General features: G+C 31.8%; 1 protein-coding gene across 1 annotated transcript; it reads right to left on the bottom strand.

The window, feature by feature from the left end:
- Window positions 1-12,210: 12,210 nt before the first annotated feature.
- Window positions 12,211-16,978, bottom strand: LOC101510158 (zinc finger CCCH domain-containing protein 30-like). The gene is made up of 2 exons (XM_004499827.3): window positions 16,664-16,978; window positions 12,211-14,978 (listed from the first exon to the last, which is right to left on the bottom strand). Exon 2 carries the CDS (start codon window positions 14,965-14,967, stop codon window positions 12,787-12,789), a length of 2,181 nt encoding a protein of 726 aa, XP_004499884.1. The 5' UTR covers window positions 14,968-14,978; window positions 16,664-16,978; the 3' UTR covers window positions 12,211-12,786.
- Window positions 16,979-19,982: the final 3,004 nt, after the last annotated feature.

The following is a 19,982-nucleotide window of genomic DNA, read 5'->3' as shown; positions in this document are numbered from 1 at the left end:
ACCAGGATACATCTTTGTGTGGTATTCTTTCTCTTATCTATTTATTTATTAAGTTTGATTGATTAACTGAGTTAAAACATAAACTGAATTTCGGTTTTTAAGCTAACCAAGAACGTTCTCGGTTTTTTGGTAAAAACCAAGAACGTTCTTCGTTTTCTGTTTTTTTAACCAAGATCATTCTTGAGTTAAATCTTTAGACTTTTTCAGGAATTTTAAATAGGAACATTTACAATTCAAACCCCCCCCCCTTTTCAAGATTACTACTTTAATTGGCATCAGATCACGGTCTCTAGAAAGATTAAAAACACCTAACAAGTGCTAGAGAAAAGATCTAGAAGAAAAGATGTCGAAAGCTAAATACATTGTTGAAGGAGGATGTTCAAATAGACCAACTTACTTTGATGGATCTGATTATTATTTCTGGAAGAATAAAATGTAGCTGTTTCTGAAATCTCAAGATACAGGGATGTGGCTCATCATTACAAATGGAGATTTCATACCAAGAGTTGATCAAAATGACTTAACCTCTGCTTCCAAGAAAGAATCAGACTGGATAGCTGATGATAAAACTAAAGTACTCCTAAACTCTAAAGCTCAATTACTCTTATCATGTGCTTTGAGAAGGGAAGAAAGTGAAAGAGTAGATGAATGCTCAACTGCTAAAGAAGTATGAGATACACTGCAAACTCACCATGAAGGAACAAGCCATGTCAAAGAAACAAGAATAGACATTGACATAAGGAAATTCGAAATGCAAGAAAGAGAAACTATTGATGAAATGTACTCAAGGTTCACAACAATAGTGAATGAAATGCGTTCTCTTGGCAAAGCTTACACGATACAACAAAGAGTAAGAAAAATCATGAGGTGTCTTCCAATCATATGGAGACCAATGATAACAGCTATAAGCCAAGCCAAGAACCTTGAATCACTTCCCCTAGAAGAATTAATTGGAACCTTAAGAGCACATGAAGTATTGCTGCAAGAAGACAAACCAGTCAAGAAAGGAAAGGCAATAACACTAAAAATATCTCAAGAAAACATCACAGTACAAACAGAGGAGGAACCAGAAGAAACTGAACAAGAAGATGTTGATGAAGAAATTGCTCTTCTCACCAGAAGGATACATAGAATGATGAGAAGAAGAGATCAAATCAAAAAGGGATCTCAAAAGACAAAATCCCAAAACAAAAGTGGACAAGAGCCAAGTCACATGCTTTTGATGTAATAAATTAGGACATTACAAAGCAGAATGTCCTTTAAACAAGAAACCACCAAAACGGTTTCATTTCAAAAAGAAATCAATGATGGCAATGTGGGATGATTCAGAAGAATCAAAAACAGAAGAAGGTGAGAAAGCCAACATATGCTTGATGGCAAAAACAGAAGAAGATGAGGTAACAAATTTTGAACCTTGTTATTTATGTGAACAAATGTGAAAAGAATTTGATAACTTGTTAAATGATTCAACTCTTCTTATTAAAAAATGTAGTTCTTTGAAAGTACAATTTCATAAAGAAAAAGAAGAAAAAGAAAAAGCACAAGCTAGAAATAATGTTCTCAACAATATCATTCAACAACTAAAAAAATCACAACAATAAAATTTTGAAAATAAAAAGGGTCAAGAACGTTCTGCAAAGAAAACGGAGAACGTTCTTCTTAAAACTGAAAATGAACTTCTTAAAACTAATTTGTTAAATTTTATTAAAGCCGCTGAAACTTTTCAAAAAAATCATGGGATCTCAAGTATGAATCTTTGATAAAGCTGGTCTTGGTTTTAATCAAACTCAAAAAACAAAAATGTATGAAAACTTTTTTCTTCCAGAAAGAAAGGAAGAAAAATGTAAAACTAGATGCTCATATTGTAAAAAACATGGACATCTAGAATTTGCTTGCTACTTTAAAAAAAAGAGATGAAACGATTAAAGGCAAAAGATTTCTGAGAAAAGATCGTTCTGCTAAACCAGTTCGAAAAATTTGTAAAAAGGAGAACATTCTCCAGGCTGTTTTCAAAACGGATAATGTTCTGAAACAAAAGCTGGACTTTCTCCAGAAAATCTGGAAAAAAGGAGAACGATCTAGACTTTCCTCAAAATCAAGATTAAAACCTTTTAAAACCCATATTATAAAATCAATTCCAATATCAACAATTAAATGTTCACATTGTCTCAAAACTGGTCATGAAAAAATTTAATGTCTTAAGAGGAAAGAAATCTATAAAACTAACTTTCAAGGACCCAAAACAAAATGGGTACCTAAGGCTGAGATAACATCTTATGCAGGTTGGATTTCCAAATGTAAAGAGAAAGCCTTGGTTCTTGGACAGTGGTTGTTCAAGACACATGACATGACATAAAAACTATTTCATGACATTCATCAAGAAAGATGGAGGATCGGTTTCCTTTGGAAACAAAAATCAAGCTCAAATTAAAGGTAAAGGAACTATTAGTAAGACAAACTCTGCTCAGATAACTGATGTTCAATATGTTGAAGGTTTAAAACACAATCTTCTAAGCATAAGTCAACTATGTGACAATGGCTGTGAAGTTATCTTCAAACCAAAAGTATGTGAAATCAGAAAAACTGAAACTGGAGAAATTCTTTTTTCTGGAAATAGAAATAAAAATTTATATGTCTTATATCTTGAAGAACTACCTGATGAATCTTGTTTTATGTCAATCAATAAAGATAAATGGGTATGGCATAAACGAGTTGGACATATAAGTATGAAAACAATTTCAAAAATCTCAAAATTAGATCTGGTTAGAGGATTACCCAAACTCAATTTTGATAAAGATAAAATATGTGAAGCTTGTGCAAAAGGAAAGCAAGTCAAGAGTAGTTTTCATTTGAATGATTTTGTAACCACAAACAGAACTCTTGAATTACTTCACATGAATCTTTCTGGGCCAATCAAAACAACAAGTTTAGATGGAATGAAATATGGTTTTGTTATTATTAACGATTTTTCAAGATTCACTTGGGTATTATTTTTAAAACAAAATGATGATGCATTTAAAATATTTTGCAAAAAAGTACGAAATGAAAAGGAATCCAACATCATTTCTGTAAGAAGTGATCATGGAGGAGAATTCATAAATGCTTCTTTTAAAATCTTCTTTGATGAATTTGGCATTTCTCATAATCTATCATGTGCAAGAACTCCACAACAAAATGGAGTTGTTGAACGAAAAAGTATAACATTACAAGAAATGGAAAGAACAATCTTGGAAGAATCTAATGTTGAAAGGTATTTTTGGGCTGAAGCTGTTAACACTTCTTGTTATATCTTAAACCGTGTATCCATAAGAAAAATCATCAACAAAACCCCATATGAAATCTGGAAAAATAGAAAAACAAACATTTCTTAATTTCACATTTTTGGTTGTTATTGTTATATTTTAAACAACAAATATGTTATTGGAAAGTTTGATTCAAAATCAGATAAAGCAATATTCCTAGGTTATTCAACTGATTCTAAAGGCTATAGAGTATTTAATCTAAGAACTAAAGTTGTAGAAATTAGTATGCACATATTATTCGATGAGTTTGATGACTTGGATATGAGTGAAAAGGATGAGGAAGAAGAAATTCAAACAAGTCTGCAACAGCAGAAATGTCTGCAGGAAACAGAGATTGATAAACAATCTCCGTTTCATTCTCCACCAAAAAGCTGGAGAACTATTGAAGATCATCCTCAAACACAAACCATTTGAGACACGACTGATGGGATTCAAACAAGAAAATCATTCAAGAATGATGCAAACAACATGACAATGATATATCAAATTGATCCAAAATCAATTAAAGAAGCCATAGTTGATCAATCTTGGATTGAGGCCATGAAGGAAGAACTGTTGCAGTTTGAGAAAAATGAAGTCTGGACTTTGGTACTTGATCCACTTGATCAAACAATCATTGGTACACGATGGATTTTCAGAAATAAACTAGATGGAGAAGGTAAGGTTATAAGAAACAAAGCAAGATTAGTTGCTCAAGGCTATAATCAACAAGAAGGTATAGTTTACGATGAAACTTTTGCTCCAGTTGCAAGGTTAGAAGCTATTTGTGTACTTCTTGCATATGCATCTCATAAGCTTATTAAGTTGTTTCAAATGGATGTTAAAAGTGCGTTTTTAAATGGTTTTTTAAATGAACAAGTCTATGTAAAACAACCTTCTAGATTTGAGAATCATCAAAGCCAAATCATGTTGTCAAACTTACCAAAGCTCTATATGGATTGAAACAAGCCCCAAGAGCTTGGTATGAAAGATTAAGTTCATTTTTAATTAAAAATGGATTTTCAAGAGGAAAAATTGACACCATATTATTTAAGAAAATGGAGAAGAATGATTTACTTATTGTTCAAGTATATGTTGATGATATCATCTTTGGATCCATAAATGAGAAAATGTGTGAAAGATTTTCAAAACTCATGCAAAGTGAATTTGAAATGAGCATGATGGGAGAATTAAGGTATTTTCTTGGATTACAAATTAAACAATATGGAAATGGTATTTTTATTTTTCAAGAAAAATACATTAAAGACTTGTTGATCAAATACAAAATGAATTAATAAAAAATCATGTCTACTCCCATGCATCCATCCTCTTCTTTAGAAAAAGATGAAAATGGAAAATCTGTTTCTGAAAAGGAATATAGAGGAATGATTGGTTATTTGCTTTATTTAATTGCAAGTAGGTCTGATATAGTATTTGCAGTAGGATTATGTGCTCGATTTCAATCAGCACTAAAGGAAACTCATTTAACACCTATAAAACGAATATTTAGATATCTTGTTGGAACCATTAATCTTGGTCTTTGGTATATAAAAGGTTCACATTTTGATCTTATAGCTTATTGTGACGCTGATTATGCTAGAGATAAAATTGAAATAAAAAGCACAAGTAGAGCATGTCAGTTCTTAGGTGAAGCATTGATAAGTTGGTCTTGTAGAAAACAAAACACAATAGCCTTATCAACCACTGAAGTTGAATATGTCTCAGCAGCAAATTGTTGCTCACAAGTTCTTTGAATTAAAAATCAACTCGAAGACTACTCTGTAAGTTATTCAAGTATTCCAATTTACTGTGATAATACTAGTGCAATCAATTTATCTAAAAATCCAATACAACACTCTAGATCAAAACACATTAAAATAAAGCATCATTTTATTTGTGATCATGTCAACAAGAAAGATATCGAATTAATATTTGTTGATACTCAAAATCAACTTGCTGACATTTTTACAAAGTCTCTTGTCGATGATAGTTTCAATTTGATCAAAGAAAAACTGAAAATAATGAAAAATCCAGAGAATTTTGGTTAAAATCTGCTTCTGCAGAAAACGGAGAACGATAATCAATCTCCGTTTTTCATGCATCAATCTTCGTTTGTTCAACCAACGTTCTCCTCTGCGTCACCACTTTCTCTCTTAAACAGAAAAGAGAAATCTCAGCATTTAATGCACATGTCTCCTTGTCTGCAAAAGAGCACTGACACAAGCATTTTCGCCCCCAAGATTTATCCTCCTTCCCAAGGTTCAAATAATAATTGCTTTTTCCCTTCAAAATCAAAAATCTCATTAAACCAATTCATCTTCTTCAAACAGAAAACATTTTATTGTTCTCTTTCTCGAATTCCTCTCATAACACAACAAAGGCACAAACCAAAACCTCAACACGCAAAAATGCTTTCCCCTACTCACCATCCTCGTCTTCTCCATCATCAGAATCCATGAATCGTTCACTCTCTCCTCCACCACGACCATAACCAACACACATTTTGTTTGATACAACATTTTCAGACTATCTCTCATCTTTCCCAGAGAAAAACCTAATCTTATCAACCCAAATCTCTTGTCTACTATTCTTCCACCACTCTATACATGTCCTCCTCCAAACCTTGCTCAAGTTCCTCCACGCTTAAGAAACCCCACTACAGCAAAGCGACGTTCTATGCGTGTCCAATCTGGCATTGGAACTGCAAAAACCTCAAACCTCAAACCATCATACTTCATCATCTCTGATTCAAAGACAGATGAATCATTTGATACTCCTCCTCGCACAACTAATACAGAGAAAGCAACTACCCCAACAACATCAGTTAAACCTATCACACCATCAAAATCTTCATTCTCCTATGAGCCATCTTAATCAACTCCTCCAAATCAAAAAAGAAGATTGATAAATGAAAATTTCTCCTCTTCCCAAAAACCATCTCAGCCTTCTTCACAATCCATAAAACCAACATCGCGCTCCATAAAAACTAAAACCACGATGACCATTGCCCAATTTCTAGCCATAAATAATCTCATAAATCCCCAAAGAATGAACATATGCACCCAAACAAAATTTAAAATCCACTACACCCGCCTCTCCAGAACATTCTCTTATTCCACAATATTCCCCAGCCCAAAATCAAGAACGTTTTCCAGTTCAAGAATGTTATCCAGTTCGTTTGCCTTCTCCTTCCCAAAACCAAGAACATTGTCCACTTCAAAAACCAAACGTTCTCCTACTCCCAGTTCATACACCTTCTAGCTCCCCAAAAACCAAATGTTCTCCTACTCCAGAACGTTCATCTTCCTCAATATCTGAATCATCTCCTCAATCATCCCCTCCCTCCAAAAACTCAAAGCCAATTACCCTTCCTCTTATTTCTTCCAAAGTCTCCAAAATCTTCAAGGACAAATGGGCTCAACGCCCTATTGGAATAAGAAGAGTTTTTGTCTTTGACAAACTCATCGTGGATGGCAATGTTGTCCAGCATCAAACTGATGCTCTAGGCTGGACCTCTTTTTTACAAACATCTTAGCATTATTATCCAGATGTTGTACGGGCTTTCTACTGCAATACCAAAACTTTCTCTAATAAACCTCTCATCATATCCACAATTAAAGGCATAGAGATTCGGCTAACTCTTGATATCCTAGCCTTCATCCTCCAACTTCCAACATAAGAACCTTCCATCTTTAGAAGCAAATGGTATTCAGCTCTAAACCTCAATCAGACTGAAATACTCTCTGATATGTTTTAGGAAGGGTCTACACATTATCTTTCCACCTACCTAAATCCCCTTCCTAAAGTATTCAATAGCATGAGCAACATACCATCATTCCACACTGTGGAAGCCATGAGTATGTTTCTGACAATGATACTTTGATTATTTATCACCTTTTCAATTGTAAGCGCTTTAACCTTCCTCGTATCATCCTTCATCATATGATTTCCGCTGCCAATAAAGATTACAAGAAAAATACAGTTCTGTATGGAATGATTTTAACCAAAATCTTTAGGCATTTTGAGATACCCCTCACAAATGAAAAATCACAAATAAAAATCTCAAAATTTTCCACCAAAAACCTCTCCCTTATGAGAAAAACGTTATCCGAACAGCCCACTCCCACAACATCTTCCTTTCCAACTTCCATAAAAAGAAAACGCTCGGCAAGAAGAAGAATTGCCCCTCTACCAGTCCCCTTCTCACTTCAACCATCTGAGCATTCAGAAGATGTAGTAGCTGAAACTGCACAAGAACGTTGTCCACCAAACCGAGAACATTCTCTAGAAGTAATCTCAAACCCTCCAACTTGCTATGTTTTCCCCCAACCTTCCACCTTATCCTCCACATATTTCCTCTCATATTCCCAAATTCTCCACTCTCCTCCTCATGACCTTGGCACCTTACTACCCAATCATCATATAAGTACCATGTCTCCACTCTTTGTCTCTCCACAAAAAACCAGTTCTTCCATTTTTGGAATAAGCCAGTTTTTAAACTCTCCTGATACTCCAGGCCCATTCTTCCGCCAACCATCATCATCTGACAATTTACCCTCCGTTGTAACCTCATTTGCCATTATTCCCTCAATCTATGTTTCTCCCATTCCATCCAACACCGTTGTTGCTGCCACCTCTCAACCTTCCACTCATCTCCATACTCCTCGTCACATGGTTGAACCCTCCAACTTTGACATCATGGCTGCTCTTCAGACCATCACGGCACGCCGACTTCAACAGGATCAAGAGACCACCTTGTTGAGAATATGGCTCACATAACAACTAGCTCCCAAACTGGGAATCGCTCCTCCTCCACTTCATCCTGCGCCCACTCCTCCGCAAGTACATAACCCTGCAAAATCCTTTTCTTCTGAAGGATCTTCTCCATCGCTTGCCAACTAGGATCTTTATACTCCTTCCTTTTTGTATAGTAAAGGGGGAGAATTAAGATAGTTTTTTATTTTGTTTATAGAAATCCTTTTTGTATCTAGGATTCTCTGAAATACATTAATGCAAACTGATATTTTGTATCTTCAAATGAATTAATGAAAACAAAGCTTATGTTGAAATTATATTTTCTTTTAAAGTTCTCAAAATTGATATTATAATCAGAATTAAAATCTAAATTAACATGTTTGTCATTATCAAAAAGGGGGAGATTGTTAAGACAAACTCTATAACTAAAGTTTTGATGAAAACAAACAAAAAGTTAATTAAGAATGTCAATTATGATTCTAAATGTTATGTTAATTTAACTTGTGCTTTTGAGTGAATTAATTCAAAGATAGGAATCAAGCAAAGCAAAGAAATCAGATAAAAACTGAACAGATAAAGAAACAGGAACATTCTGGATAAAACGGAGAATGTTCTCCAGGATCAAGACTGATCATCACAGTCTCAAGGTCTATTAATCTCCATTAATTCAAATAAGATTACACCTCCGAATTTTATACTAAGGGTTATCAGTACTTGGCAAGGAACAAGTAGGACTCATTCTAGTCAAAGAAGGCATTCAAATCACTAAAATAAAAGGTCATGAATCAAGCTAGTCAAAATGAGTATGAACCTTCTTCAGCCAAACTGTCAAGAAAGTTAATCAATCTTGATATGTACAAGACATCAGGAAGTCATCCAGAATGATCAAAATTGAACCTCCAGATTGATCATCAATCTCCAAAAAGTTCAATAACTGACAGTTCAGATTGATAATCAATCTCCGTTTCAGTAAAAAGTGCAGTATCAATCTCCTTAAATCTGCAGAAGTTCATCGTCATTCTCCAAATTGTTTTGGACATAATCAAGTCTCCAGATCAAAGATATAACATCAGCAAATACATATGAAGCATAAAGGATCATTAAACACAAAGGAAATCTGATTAAGAACGAATAAAATAGCCTAGTCAAACAGGTTTCAAAAATGTTCAAAGGCTAGAATATTTTTATTCATATATATTGGTTTTGGTCAAAACTGACAGAGCACTACCAACAGCTTTTTTTTACCATTATTAAATGCTCCAAATCTCCTATAAAAGAAAGGCCAATACCTAGGGAAATTGCAGAAGTTCAAGTGTTATCAAGGCCAATACTTAGTGGAAAATCTCACAATTGTGAGGACTAGATGTAACCCAAGTTGGGTGAACCAAGATACATCTTTGTGTGGTACTCTTTCTCTTATCTCTTTATTTCTTAAGCTTGATTGATTAACTGAGTTAAAACATAAACTGAATTTCTATGTTTAAGTTAACCAAGAACGTTCTCCGTTTTCTGTTTTCTTAACTAAGATCATTCTTGAGTTAAATCTTTAGACTTTTTCAGGAACTTTTAAATAGGAACATTTACAATTCAATCCCCTCTTCCTTGTAAATCGACATTACTACTTCAACATCCTTTAACTATTGTCAAGATGAGTTGTAGAGACTTGTGGCTACTCTCATGAGTCTTATCCAAGTTTGGTAATAAAACGTTGTGCAAAGTTTTATACTGCAAATATTTAATTGTATTTTCTCCAGTTATTGCTATTGAATTTACATTGTATGTCCTTACACATATTGATTTTACTCAAACATATACGTGCTATAGTGATACATTAATATGAAATAATAAATTCTTTTGAGCGCTTCTTCTTTTTTTTTTCTTTCAAAAGTCCCAAGTTTTTTTAATTGACTAATTCGACAATGTATTTTACATGTTCGATGTGTATTTACACATAAGGTGGCGGGAGAAGAAACTACCGATTTATTTTGTCACTCAATATAAAAGGATACTAGAACTTGTTTTATACATACATTTGTTTAAGAATATCCCGAAAAGACACTATATATATATATATATATATATTGTTAGTGTCAGTCAAATTAGCTATTGAATTTATGTGAATTGACAAATATATCTTTAAAATTATAAAATATCAATCAAAATAATTCATATGTAAATTTTTGTCTTTAGATGTTTTGATATGACACGGTAATTGAATATGTGTCTTATCCACGTTGATCTTATGTCAATGTGATCTTTTTGGGAACAAATTTGCTAATGAATTTTTGTTATCTTCCACTATTTTGATTAGGACAAATTAATCCATGAAATATTTAAATTTAATTAGAAAATTAGTCCATTTATATGAGATCAACATGGAGGAATCAAATATTCAATTAACATATCATATCATATCATATCATAATATCTACAAATAAAAATTTAAATACAAACTATTTTGATTACTATTTTATAATTTTAGAGATATATTTACTAACTTGTAAAATTTTAAATTAATTTTACAGACACTTATAATTTGACGAATCAATTAGTCTATTCACTAATAAATTTTAATCTACTAATGTACATACCAAATAAGTAGATGTGAACATTAAAACTCATTTTGATAATTATACATTCAAAAACAATTTTATAAAATCTATTAAAACAATTCACCTTATATTCCATTGACTTATACAATCGTAAATCACTTATTTTAACTGACTTTCTTAAAAAAAATTGGGGAAGGAATAAATATTTATTAACTATTTTATAGTTATTTTTTATTTTAACTCATTTTCAATAAAAGTTCATTTAAAGAAATTATAAAATATAATCCTTTTAAAGTCACATGATTTTTTTTATTATTACGCAACATCAATTATTAATTTGGTGAGTTGCTCATTTTAAAAAAAAAAAATCAAATCATTTTACAAAATTTTAATTTTTTTCTCTTCAAAGTCACGCACCCTCCAACGTTTGAAACTACATAATGTACATGCTGCAATAGTTGGTTACTCCAAATTTGAATTTGGATGGTCCAAACTTCCCATACCCTCCCTGTCTGGATCATCCTGAGAAATTCATCAATCCACAGTAGTACATTGTTTAATATTTGTCCTGTGGAGAAAATGTAATAAGGAAAAGTCAAATTCTGATATATTTTTATTAAAGTATGAAAATGATATAAGATTCCATTAATTTCAATGGGACCCCAACAATGATACAAATGGTAAAATTTAATAAACGCACTATACATAAAAGAAGTCACATCAAAATCTGTATTAGGATATCAACACTTGTCTTAAAACCAAAGCTTGCTCCCATCTTCGTCAACAAAACATTTAATGCAAATCTTTACTTCCTACCAAACAACGGTCACATATCATGAAAATCTAGCCACATGTCCCACACCTGCAACCAAATCTAAAACAAGAAAAACTCTACCGTTCCTCTCAAGTTTAGAGCCCTTATAAAAATTCACCTACCCACTTTTATAGCACTTCATGCACGGGTTGCCATGATTAGGACACTCAGATCTCAAATTTAACAATGAATCACTAGTTAAGTTACTAAAATTAAAAGATGTCAACTTAATTCATAAAACTAATCTTAAACTCCCATCACCAATTTTGGAAATTCTTAATCATATATTATTCCAGCATAAATAATTTTGTCAAAGACTGACCAATTTTAAAAAGCTAACATGCACAAAATTTCACACTTATTTGTAAACAAGTGTAAGTTTGATTTAATGAATTATTTTAGAAAAATTAATTTTATTTAAAAATAAATTAAATGTAAATTTATGTTTGAATATATTTATTTAAAATTAAGCTACAAATAAAATTTGATACAATATTCACATAGAAGTTAAAATCAATTATTCTCGTAAAATCAATTACTCTCGAATATGTAAAAAATCAACTTTATATCTCCAAAATCAATTCTAACTGCCCCCAACATGTAACTAAACATGGGCTAAATAGGCGAGTCACTTCAATTTTATGATCCCAATAAAATAAAATAAGGCATCACATCCCTCCATTAAATTTCACTTCAGGGAATCAAACCCACAAAATTGCAATAAAATGTCCTCTGGGGTAAATTATAACAAAAATGAATTAAATAAGTATTTAAGTTAATTGTTTTAGAATAATAAACTTTTCTCAAATAAAATAACCATAACTTTGAATTTGAAAGTAATAATCAGAGTACGTTATACAACATAAGAACAAAGTAAACTTCACTGTATTCTTAAATATCTGCTAGCAATAGCTAAAATCACCTCTAATTCCTCGATAAGAAACTCACTCCAACCTCCTACATATTCAACAGAAAGTTACAGACACAAGAGTCTTATAGAGACTGCAGGAAAAGGAACTTATAGACAAATAAGCTATTGGAATTTGTTGCTTTATAAAAAACCATTCAGCTTTCTTTGAAAGAGGGGTCGGAGTAAAATAAAAGAGTCCTGCGAATGGGGCACTTCGGGAAAGAACACCAAACCTCTACAGGATTTTCTTTTCTACTGGAGAGAGGGTTCTTTACCCCATTCCATGAAGCTCTCTAGTAAATAAATATAAAATAATGAATGACAAAAATTAAAGAGAATAAAAAATACGATTATCCTTTAGGAACTTTGCGGCCATCCTTTCCATGCTTCGGGGGCTCAAATTCACCAAAAGAATATGTACCTGAAGAAATTAAATAGCTATAACAGCAAGAAGAAGCAAAAGGGTCAATTTGACTAGACTACAAGTTGATCCAGCTGCATTTGCTCGAGCCAAGCTCCTAAAACCGAATGATCAATAGAATCTACTTGAGGATTTGAATTCATCTCAGCTGATGCAATAGGGCCAGAACCTGCTAGCTTCTCTTTTATCTCAGGTGGGGATTCCTTGACAAGGGATTGAACCCAAGATAGATCAGGCTCTTCCCCATTGTTTCCATGCTCAAAAGAGGTGGATCTTTGTGATCGACCAAACTCATTTCCATTTACAGACCAATCTGCTTTTCCATTAGGGGATCCCCATTTAGACCAGGAGTTCACAGGGGACCCAACAACTGAGACAGAATTGTTAGCACCAAGTTCTCTTGAACTAAGGCTCCGCAGCTGTTGCTGCTGTATCTCACGATGAGCAAATGCTGACATTCGAGCACTCATTGGAGAGAGGGGTTCCATACTTCTTGGTGACATCCTTCCAGGAGAAGAGACACCGTATGAAGCCTGGTGGAATAGAGGATGCTCAGCATTCTTAGGAGACATGACATTTGTATTTATGGGTGACAACGAACTTTGGAGCTGTTGAAACTGGTTGAAAACAGCTGATTTGTGTGTTGGGGAAAATACAGAGGCTGGTGCTGGATCAGAATACCGAGGAGACGAAGAAATTTCAGCACAAAATAGATCGTCAAGATTTGACGGAGTTAGTATTTTAGACCGACCAGGTCGACTCACTGAAATAGCACCTGGACGGGGCTGTGAGAAACAGCCCATGTCATTTAATATGTGCTGCTGACCGTCAAAGTCTTGTAGCATATTGTGGAAGTCTTCAAGTGGCATATCACGGGCACTAAGAGAAGATCTCAAACGACTAGTTTGAATATTACTTCCTGGTAAATGAAGAGCTGGAACATTTGGCTGTGGCCACGCGTTATTTGAGTGAGAGATGCCATTTGCAGATGGAGATATGGGCTGTGCAAATGGAGATGGAGACATGGAAGACATTGATGATGGGGAACCAGGGAAAAGACTCATTGCAGCAGCCATGTCCATGACATTGGGAGCAGAGGCAGATGATCTTGGTGAAGGGACAGCAGATCCAGTGGAGACATACAATGGACGCAGCTCTTCAGCTATGTGAGCAAAAAAGCACACCCTTCGGTTACAGCTTGTACCGTCTTTGCAGAGCCTTGTCCGATACTGAGCTGGGTGTAGCCAGCACTCAAATACTCCGTGAGCATATTCACACATATCCCCACGTCTGCAAGCCCCTTTTCTAAAATCAGGGCATGGCACACAGCTGTAATGGAACTTTCTAGGGTCTCTCCTTCGAGCATTCTCTCCAGGATGAACAAACGGACACTCAGTCCAATCATGAGAATATGCACGAGAACAAGGACGAACCTTGAACGAAAACATGCGAAACTCATCTGTGGCATATATGCTATTTTTTATATCAGGAAGTGATGGATCAATTGGATATTCTCTCTTTTCTGGTGTAGAATTAACAGCTGGGTCGGTAAACTTCAGAGCCACCGGAGACGTTGGATATCCATTTTCAATTGATGACGAAGGGGCAGCTGAACCAGGACTTGATGAATCAATAGATACTGGAAGAGAACAATCATCAACAGACCCATCAGAAGTACTATCTGAGAGGAGTTCTCCAAGAATTATTTTCACACCTTCAAGCTTAGGAGGAAAAACAATAACATCAACTGGACGGTTCCCATTAGCATCCACACAATTGATTTCAGCACCAGCTGATAAAAGCAGCTTTACCGCATCAATTGCATTAACAGAACCACCTGAAGCAGCACAGTGAAGAGCAGTGCTTTTATCGGTGCCACAGGAGAAATTTACATCAGCCTCTGGACATGAGAGTATAAGCTTTAGAATATCAATACTCCCATAGGAAGCAGCCACCATTAAAGGGGTTCTGTGCTCAAGAACAATTTGTTTGGATCCATTTTGTCGGACATACCAGAAGCCAACCTCATTTATCAGAGAAGCGCTACTATCTAAAGCTACCTTAAATTCCTCAAAATCGTTGTTAGAAGCAAGTTCAAGTAAGCTGGAAAAAGAATCATCAGTATGAACCGTTAGATTTTTCATGTCTTTGACGTTATTTGAACCTTCTACAGCAGATGGAGATGAAGACGATGAAGTTGAAAGAGATTTAGATTTCTCAGGACCACCACACATCCTTCAATAAACTGAACAATAATGAGCATAGAATTAATTAAGTGACAAAAAATGAAATTAACAAACAGAAAGTTAGTTAAATCCACCAAAAGAAGATTCCTATAATTCAAAATTTATAATAAGATCCTTCTAGCTTGAACAAATTAATTGGGTTCGTAAAAATGAACAAGGGGTATATATACAAATTTCAAAAACTACATACTTTTCCAAAAGGCGTGCCACACATACCAAAGAACTATAGTTTCAACAAAATATCAGGGCCACAAAAATATCAAAATATCTAATGCCTCAGATCATGAAACAAAAATTAAAGATAATAGAGTACAATACGAAATTTGGAATTACAATTAACAATCTATGAACGAAGACAAACATGATCCTGATAATAATTTAAGAAAATAGAAATAATATAACTATGTAAGAAAATAGAAATGATTGAATATAACTATATGGGTCGGTGTCTTGTCAACACACCTTTCATATGAAGTCTCGTGTCATGTGTTAGTGGACACACATTTAATCTGAAGTGTCATTGTTACATAGTTTACAATATACAATATTTTTAAAAGTATTCCAATTTTAAAATTTCAAAATTAAGGTACAAATACAAGAAATTATTTGATAAATCATAAAACAACAAGACATGACATGCATACTCTAATATATACGAGATGAGAAGGAAAATCTATGCTTGAGTAAGCATCTAAAAATAGTAGTAACTTTAACAACAATAATAATCATAATCAAAATAACGATACTAAACATACCTACAGAATATTTGAACTTAAAGCATCAAATACAATACATAAAAGTAGCAAACAAAAGCAGAACACAGTCACACACAATCAACCAATAGCGTAAATAGAACTAAATATAAAGAGTCAGGAAAATATTCCAACAAAATCGCATAAGGCACAAGACACATGATTCCTTACGCAAGGAAATAGATCTGAATAAAATCAGGAATCATATAAAAAAGAATAATTAAAGCTGCAACCTCGTCAACTAAAATATTAAAAATTCAAAAGAAGAAAAAGAAAACAGATAAGCATGATTCTTATTCTCATTTCAACAGAATTAAAATCGCATTTCTTGTATATATCAACAATCTACAGCAGCAAAAAATTCCCGCAATCAAGTAAAAACAATCTTTCAAAAAACATACAAATTAAAATGAAATAAGACCACAAATTCACTTCAAAATCTTAAATAAGACAGTAATCACTTTATTTGGACAGAAAACAGTGTCATTTATTACTATTATTATTACTATTACTACTATTATTATTATTATTATTATTATTATTATTATTATTATTATTATTATTATTATTATTATTATTATTATTATTATTATTATTATTTATTATCTAGATGCAAAATAAAAGTTTTTTTCGAGAAACTTATTTGACAGAAGGATTCAAACGAATCTAGAATTTATACAGAAAAATTGAGAAACATCAAAGCACGATGCAGTACGAATATAATTCAAGTATTCAACGTATGAAATAAAATTAGTGCATAAATTCAAACCTAAAATTAATAAAATAAATAAATATATTTAAAGTTAGTATGAAACACGATATACAGAATAAAATGCTATCATAATTTATACAATCGGCGATAATATTTCGAACTAGAAGTATTCAGATCGAGTCAGAGACTCCATCGATTCAATTGCAGAGTAAAGACTCACCGATTAGGAGTGGTTGTGATGAAGATCGGTTTCCAAATCCAATGAGATCAAAAAAATAACTGGAAAAGGAAAGTTTACTGATCAATCTGAATGGAAAATGGAAAAATGCCGAAGAAGGAAACGAGATCTGGTTGAGAAGAGAATCATAGCTTCAATCTCCATTGATAGAAACGAGGAAGCATAGAGAGAGAGAGAGAGAGAAGTAACGTCTTCGAAATTGAAATTGAAATTGAAATGGAAATTGAAATGAAATGAAGAGGAATTTAGGGAGAATTTAAAAAAGTTTTGGAGCAGAGTGAAATGGGAGTGAAATGGTGCTGAAATGCACGCCAAATGAAGTCCAAATGAAGTCTGGGAGTGGGTCCACGGGGAACCGGGAGGGCCGGTAAGAGAGATAAATGGGGATGGATAGGGTTTGAAGAAGGACGAGAGTGGGTTCAACCGGTTGACTGTAGTGGATTTGATTGAAATAATTAACTGGAATGAAATGCAGGATTTGGAGTCCGCCAATTAGAAAGTGGCATTTGTAGGAGCCATAGGAGCTTAAGGTTAAAAGACACCGGTCATTGTGTAGTCAAATGAAATGAAGGATAGGGGTGATGCATCATCGAAATTAGGACAAGGTTACTCCAAACTAAGCACATCATTTTTTATAATAAAAAATAAATAATGTCAAACATATTAAATAAATTAATACTTTATATTAAATAGATATATTTTATGTTAATTATATGATGTTTTTGTATTTTTTTTCTCGAGAAATATATATAAAAAGATAATAACTAATGAAGGATAAAATATTAATGATTTAATTTTTTTAGTCTATGAAATAATAAAATAGTATACTCAAAAGTAAAGTGAATTTGCATTGGGCCACAAGGAAAATAATATATGAAATAGTAAAAAAAACTGTTATATTAGAATAATTATAAAAAATAGTAAAAAAGTAGATTATATATTAAGGAAGACTTTGGTAACATACATAAAAGGAAAAATAAAATTTTATTTAATTTTGTTGATATTTTTAACGTAAACTTATAAAAATGTATAAGGGACTAGCGACAAAGAAATATAATAAATGATTTTTTAAAATTTAGGTTTAATTGTAGTTTTGTTCTTTTTATTTTAGTTGAATCACAAAAATAGTTCTCCATTTTATTTTTCTCTAATTTTGGTTTACAATTTTAATCCAAAATTTGACAACGTGTCATTTTTTTAAGTCACACCAACTATTTATGATCATAGATCTTATGTACAGTTGTTGAACTACGAGATCTTTAGGCATAGTGTGGCTTAAATAAGAACAAGAAAACGACACTTTATCAAATTTTAGATTAAAATTATGTTTGAAGAGAAATAAAATTGAAGGATTATTTTTGTGATTCAACCAAAATAAAGGGACAAAAACTACAATTAAACTTAAAATTTAAAATATAAAATGAAATTATGAGATTATTGATATGATTTTGCTATCGAACGAATAAAAGGGGTAATGTATTACTAAAATTAATGATATGTATTATGTATGGTTTATAGAGGTATGTAAGGTTTATAGAGGAAAATGTAAGAGAAAATAAAATGAGAAGAAAGAAATAAAGAGATATCGATTTAAAAAAATAAAAACAGTCCAAAAATATTAGAATATTATAAATAAATAAATAAAAAGAAGATGTAAAATTCATAGAAAAAAAAAAAAAAGAGAAAGTGTTATCTTTTCAAAATTATCGGAATGAATATTTGTGGAATCTAATATATATAGATTTTTATCTTCTTTTATCTATTAAGAAGGATTTAATTTGTATATACTGACACTGTAAATATTTTTTAAACTGTCAGTCAATTTCAATCGTCGAATCATTATAAATATTTAACTTTTATCATAACAATATCAAAAGTCACAATTATGAATTATTGTAATGATTTGATAATATAAATTTTTTTACATTGTTTGTGTGCAGTAATTAAACTCTTTAAGTAATACCTAATAATAATAATAATAATAACTCCAAATGTGTGTTTTAATTTATTTTCCTTATAAGTGTTTTAAACTAAAAAAATATTAAAGTATATATATATATATATATGAATTATTTTTGTTTCAATTGTTTATTAAGAAATTTGATTTGATGGTAAAGTTTAGATTAAATCGGCTCATTCACTAGTTTTGAGACACTATTTTTTTTATTAAATCGACACATAATTATATATTTATATTATATCAAATAATATATTATAACTTAAATAACAACATAATAACATATTGAAAATTAATGTTCACCAAAAAATAACCCAAAAGTATTATAAAAAATGGAAGAGATAAAGTTTAAAGAAATAAAAGAGAAAAAATATCCATTTCTTTCCAAAATTGTCTGAATGAATATATTTTGTGGAATTCAATATACATTTTTCATCTTCTTTACCATTTATGAGATACCTATTAATAAAAAAAATTCAAATGTGTATTTTAATTTTTTGTCATAATTAATGCAATATTAAAAGATTTAAAATGAGAGTTGAGGGAGAAATTAATATGGTACTCAAACTCATTCAAATTATGAAAGTTGAACATTTGAGATACAAAATTAAGACTATTCATATCAGAGACATAATTTATTTCTAATATATGGTATATACAAATAATATATTGCTAATAATATTAATTTGTGGCGTAGCTTAGTTATATAGTGCATGGACATTTAAAATGATAGTTTATGTTTTTAGTTCATTAATATGGTCAGATTTGTTTCTAGTTTTAATATTTTTTTTAAATTATTTTCAATCCTTGTAATTCAAGATTCTCTTTATTTTAATTTACAATACCATTTTTTCATCTAACTTTGATGATATGATATTTTGATAACATATGACTTTGAATTGATATGTCAACATTCAATAGATTGTTGTTATGTGACAAGGATGAAAAATAAAATAAAACATGATTATATAGACCAAAAACTCAATTATAAATTACTGAGGGTGGAAAATGAAAAGAAAAAAAAAATTGTATTTTAGTTTTCCACAACATATATATTTTTAACAGCTCTATTGATTCATCGACTATTGTCCATTTTTCTTGCAATTATAGACAACTATACTAAATTAATGTCCATTTTTTATTCCATCAAGTATAGATTATTTTACATGATTCAGTTATTATGAATATAGGCTCAAGGTGTAGAGAGGTTTTTTTCACTTACATAATTACAACGGTAACAACAATGAAACTTTTCATTCTTTTTCAAGAGATATTTTTTCACTTAAACAACAATAACAGAACACAAATTTTGTTAAAGCTCTTTTAAGAAAGTAAAAGATTTTG

This window comes from Cicer arietinum, chromosome 5, assembly GCF_000331145.2.
Source record: "Cicer arietinum cultivar CDC Frontier isolate Library 1 chromosome 5, Cicar.CDCFrontier_v2.0, whole genome shotgun sequence".
NCBI classification, from domain to species: Eukaryota; Viridiplantae; Streptophyta; class Magnoliopsida; order Fabales; family Fabaceae; genus Cicer; species Cicer arietinum.
Note: the sequence above shows the minus strand (reverse complement) of the source record. Positions and strands in the feature narration are given on the sequence as shown.

Excerpts from the sequence above, each read along its gene's own strand:
- LOC101510158 (XM_004499827.3), bottom strand. The coding sequence starts at position 14,967 with ATGTGTGGTGGTCCTGAGAAATCTAAATCTCTTTCAACTTCATCGTCT.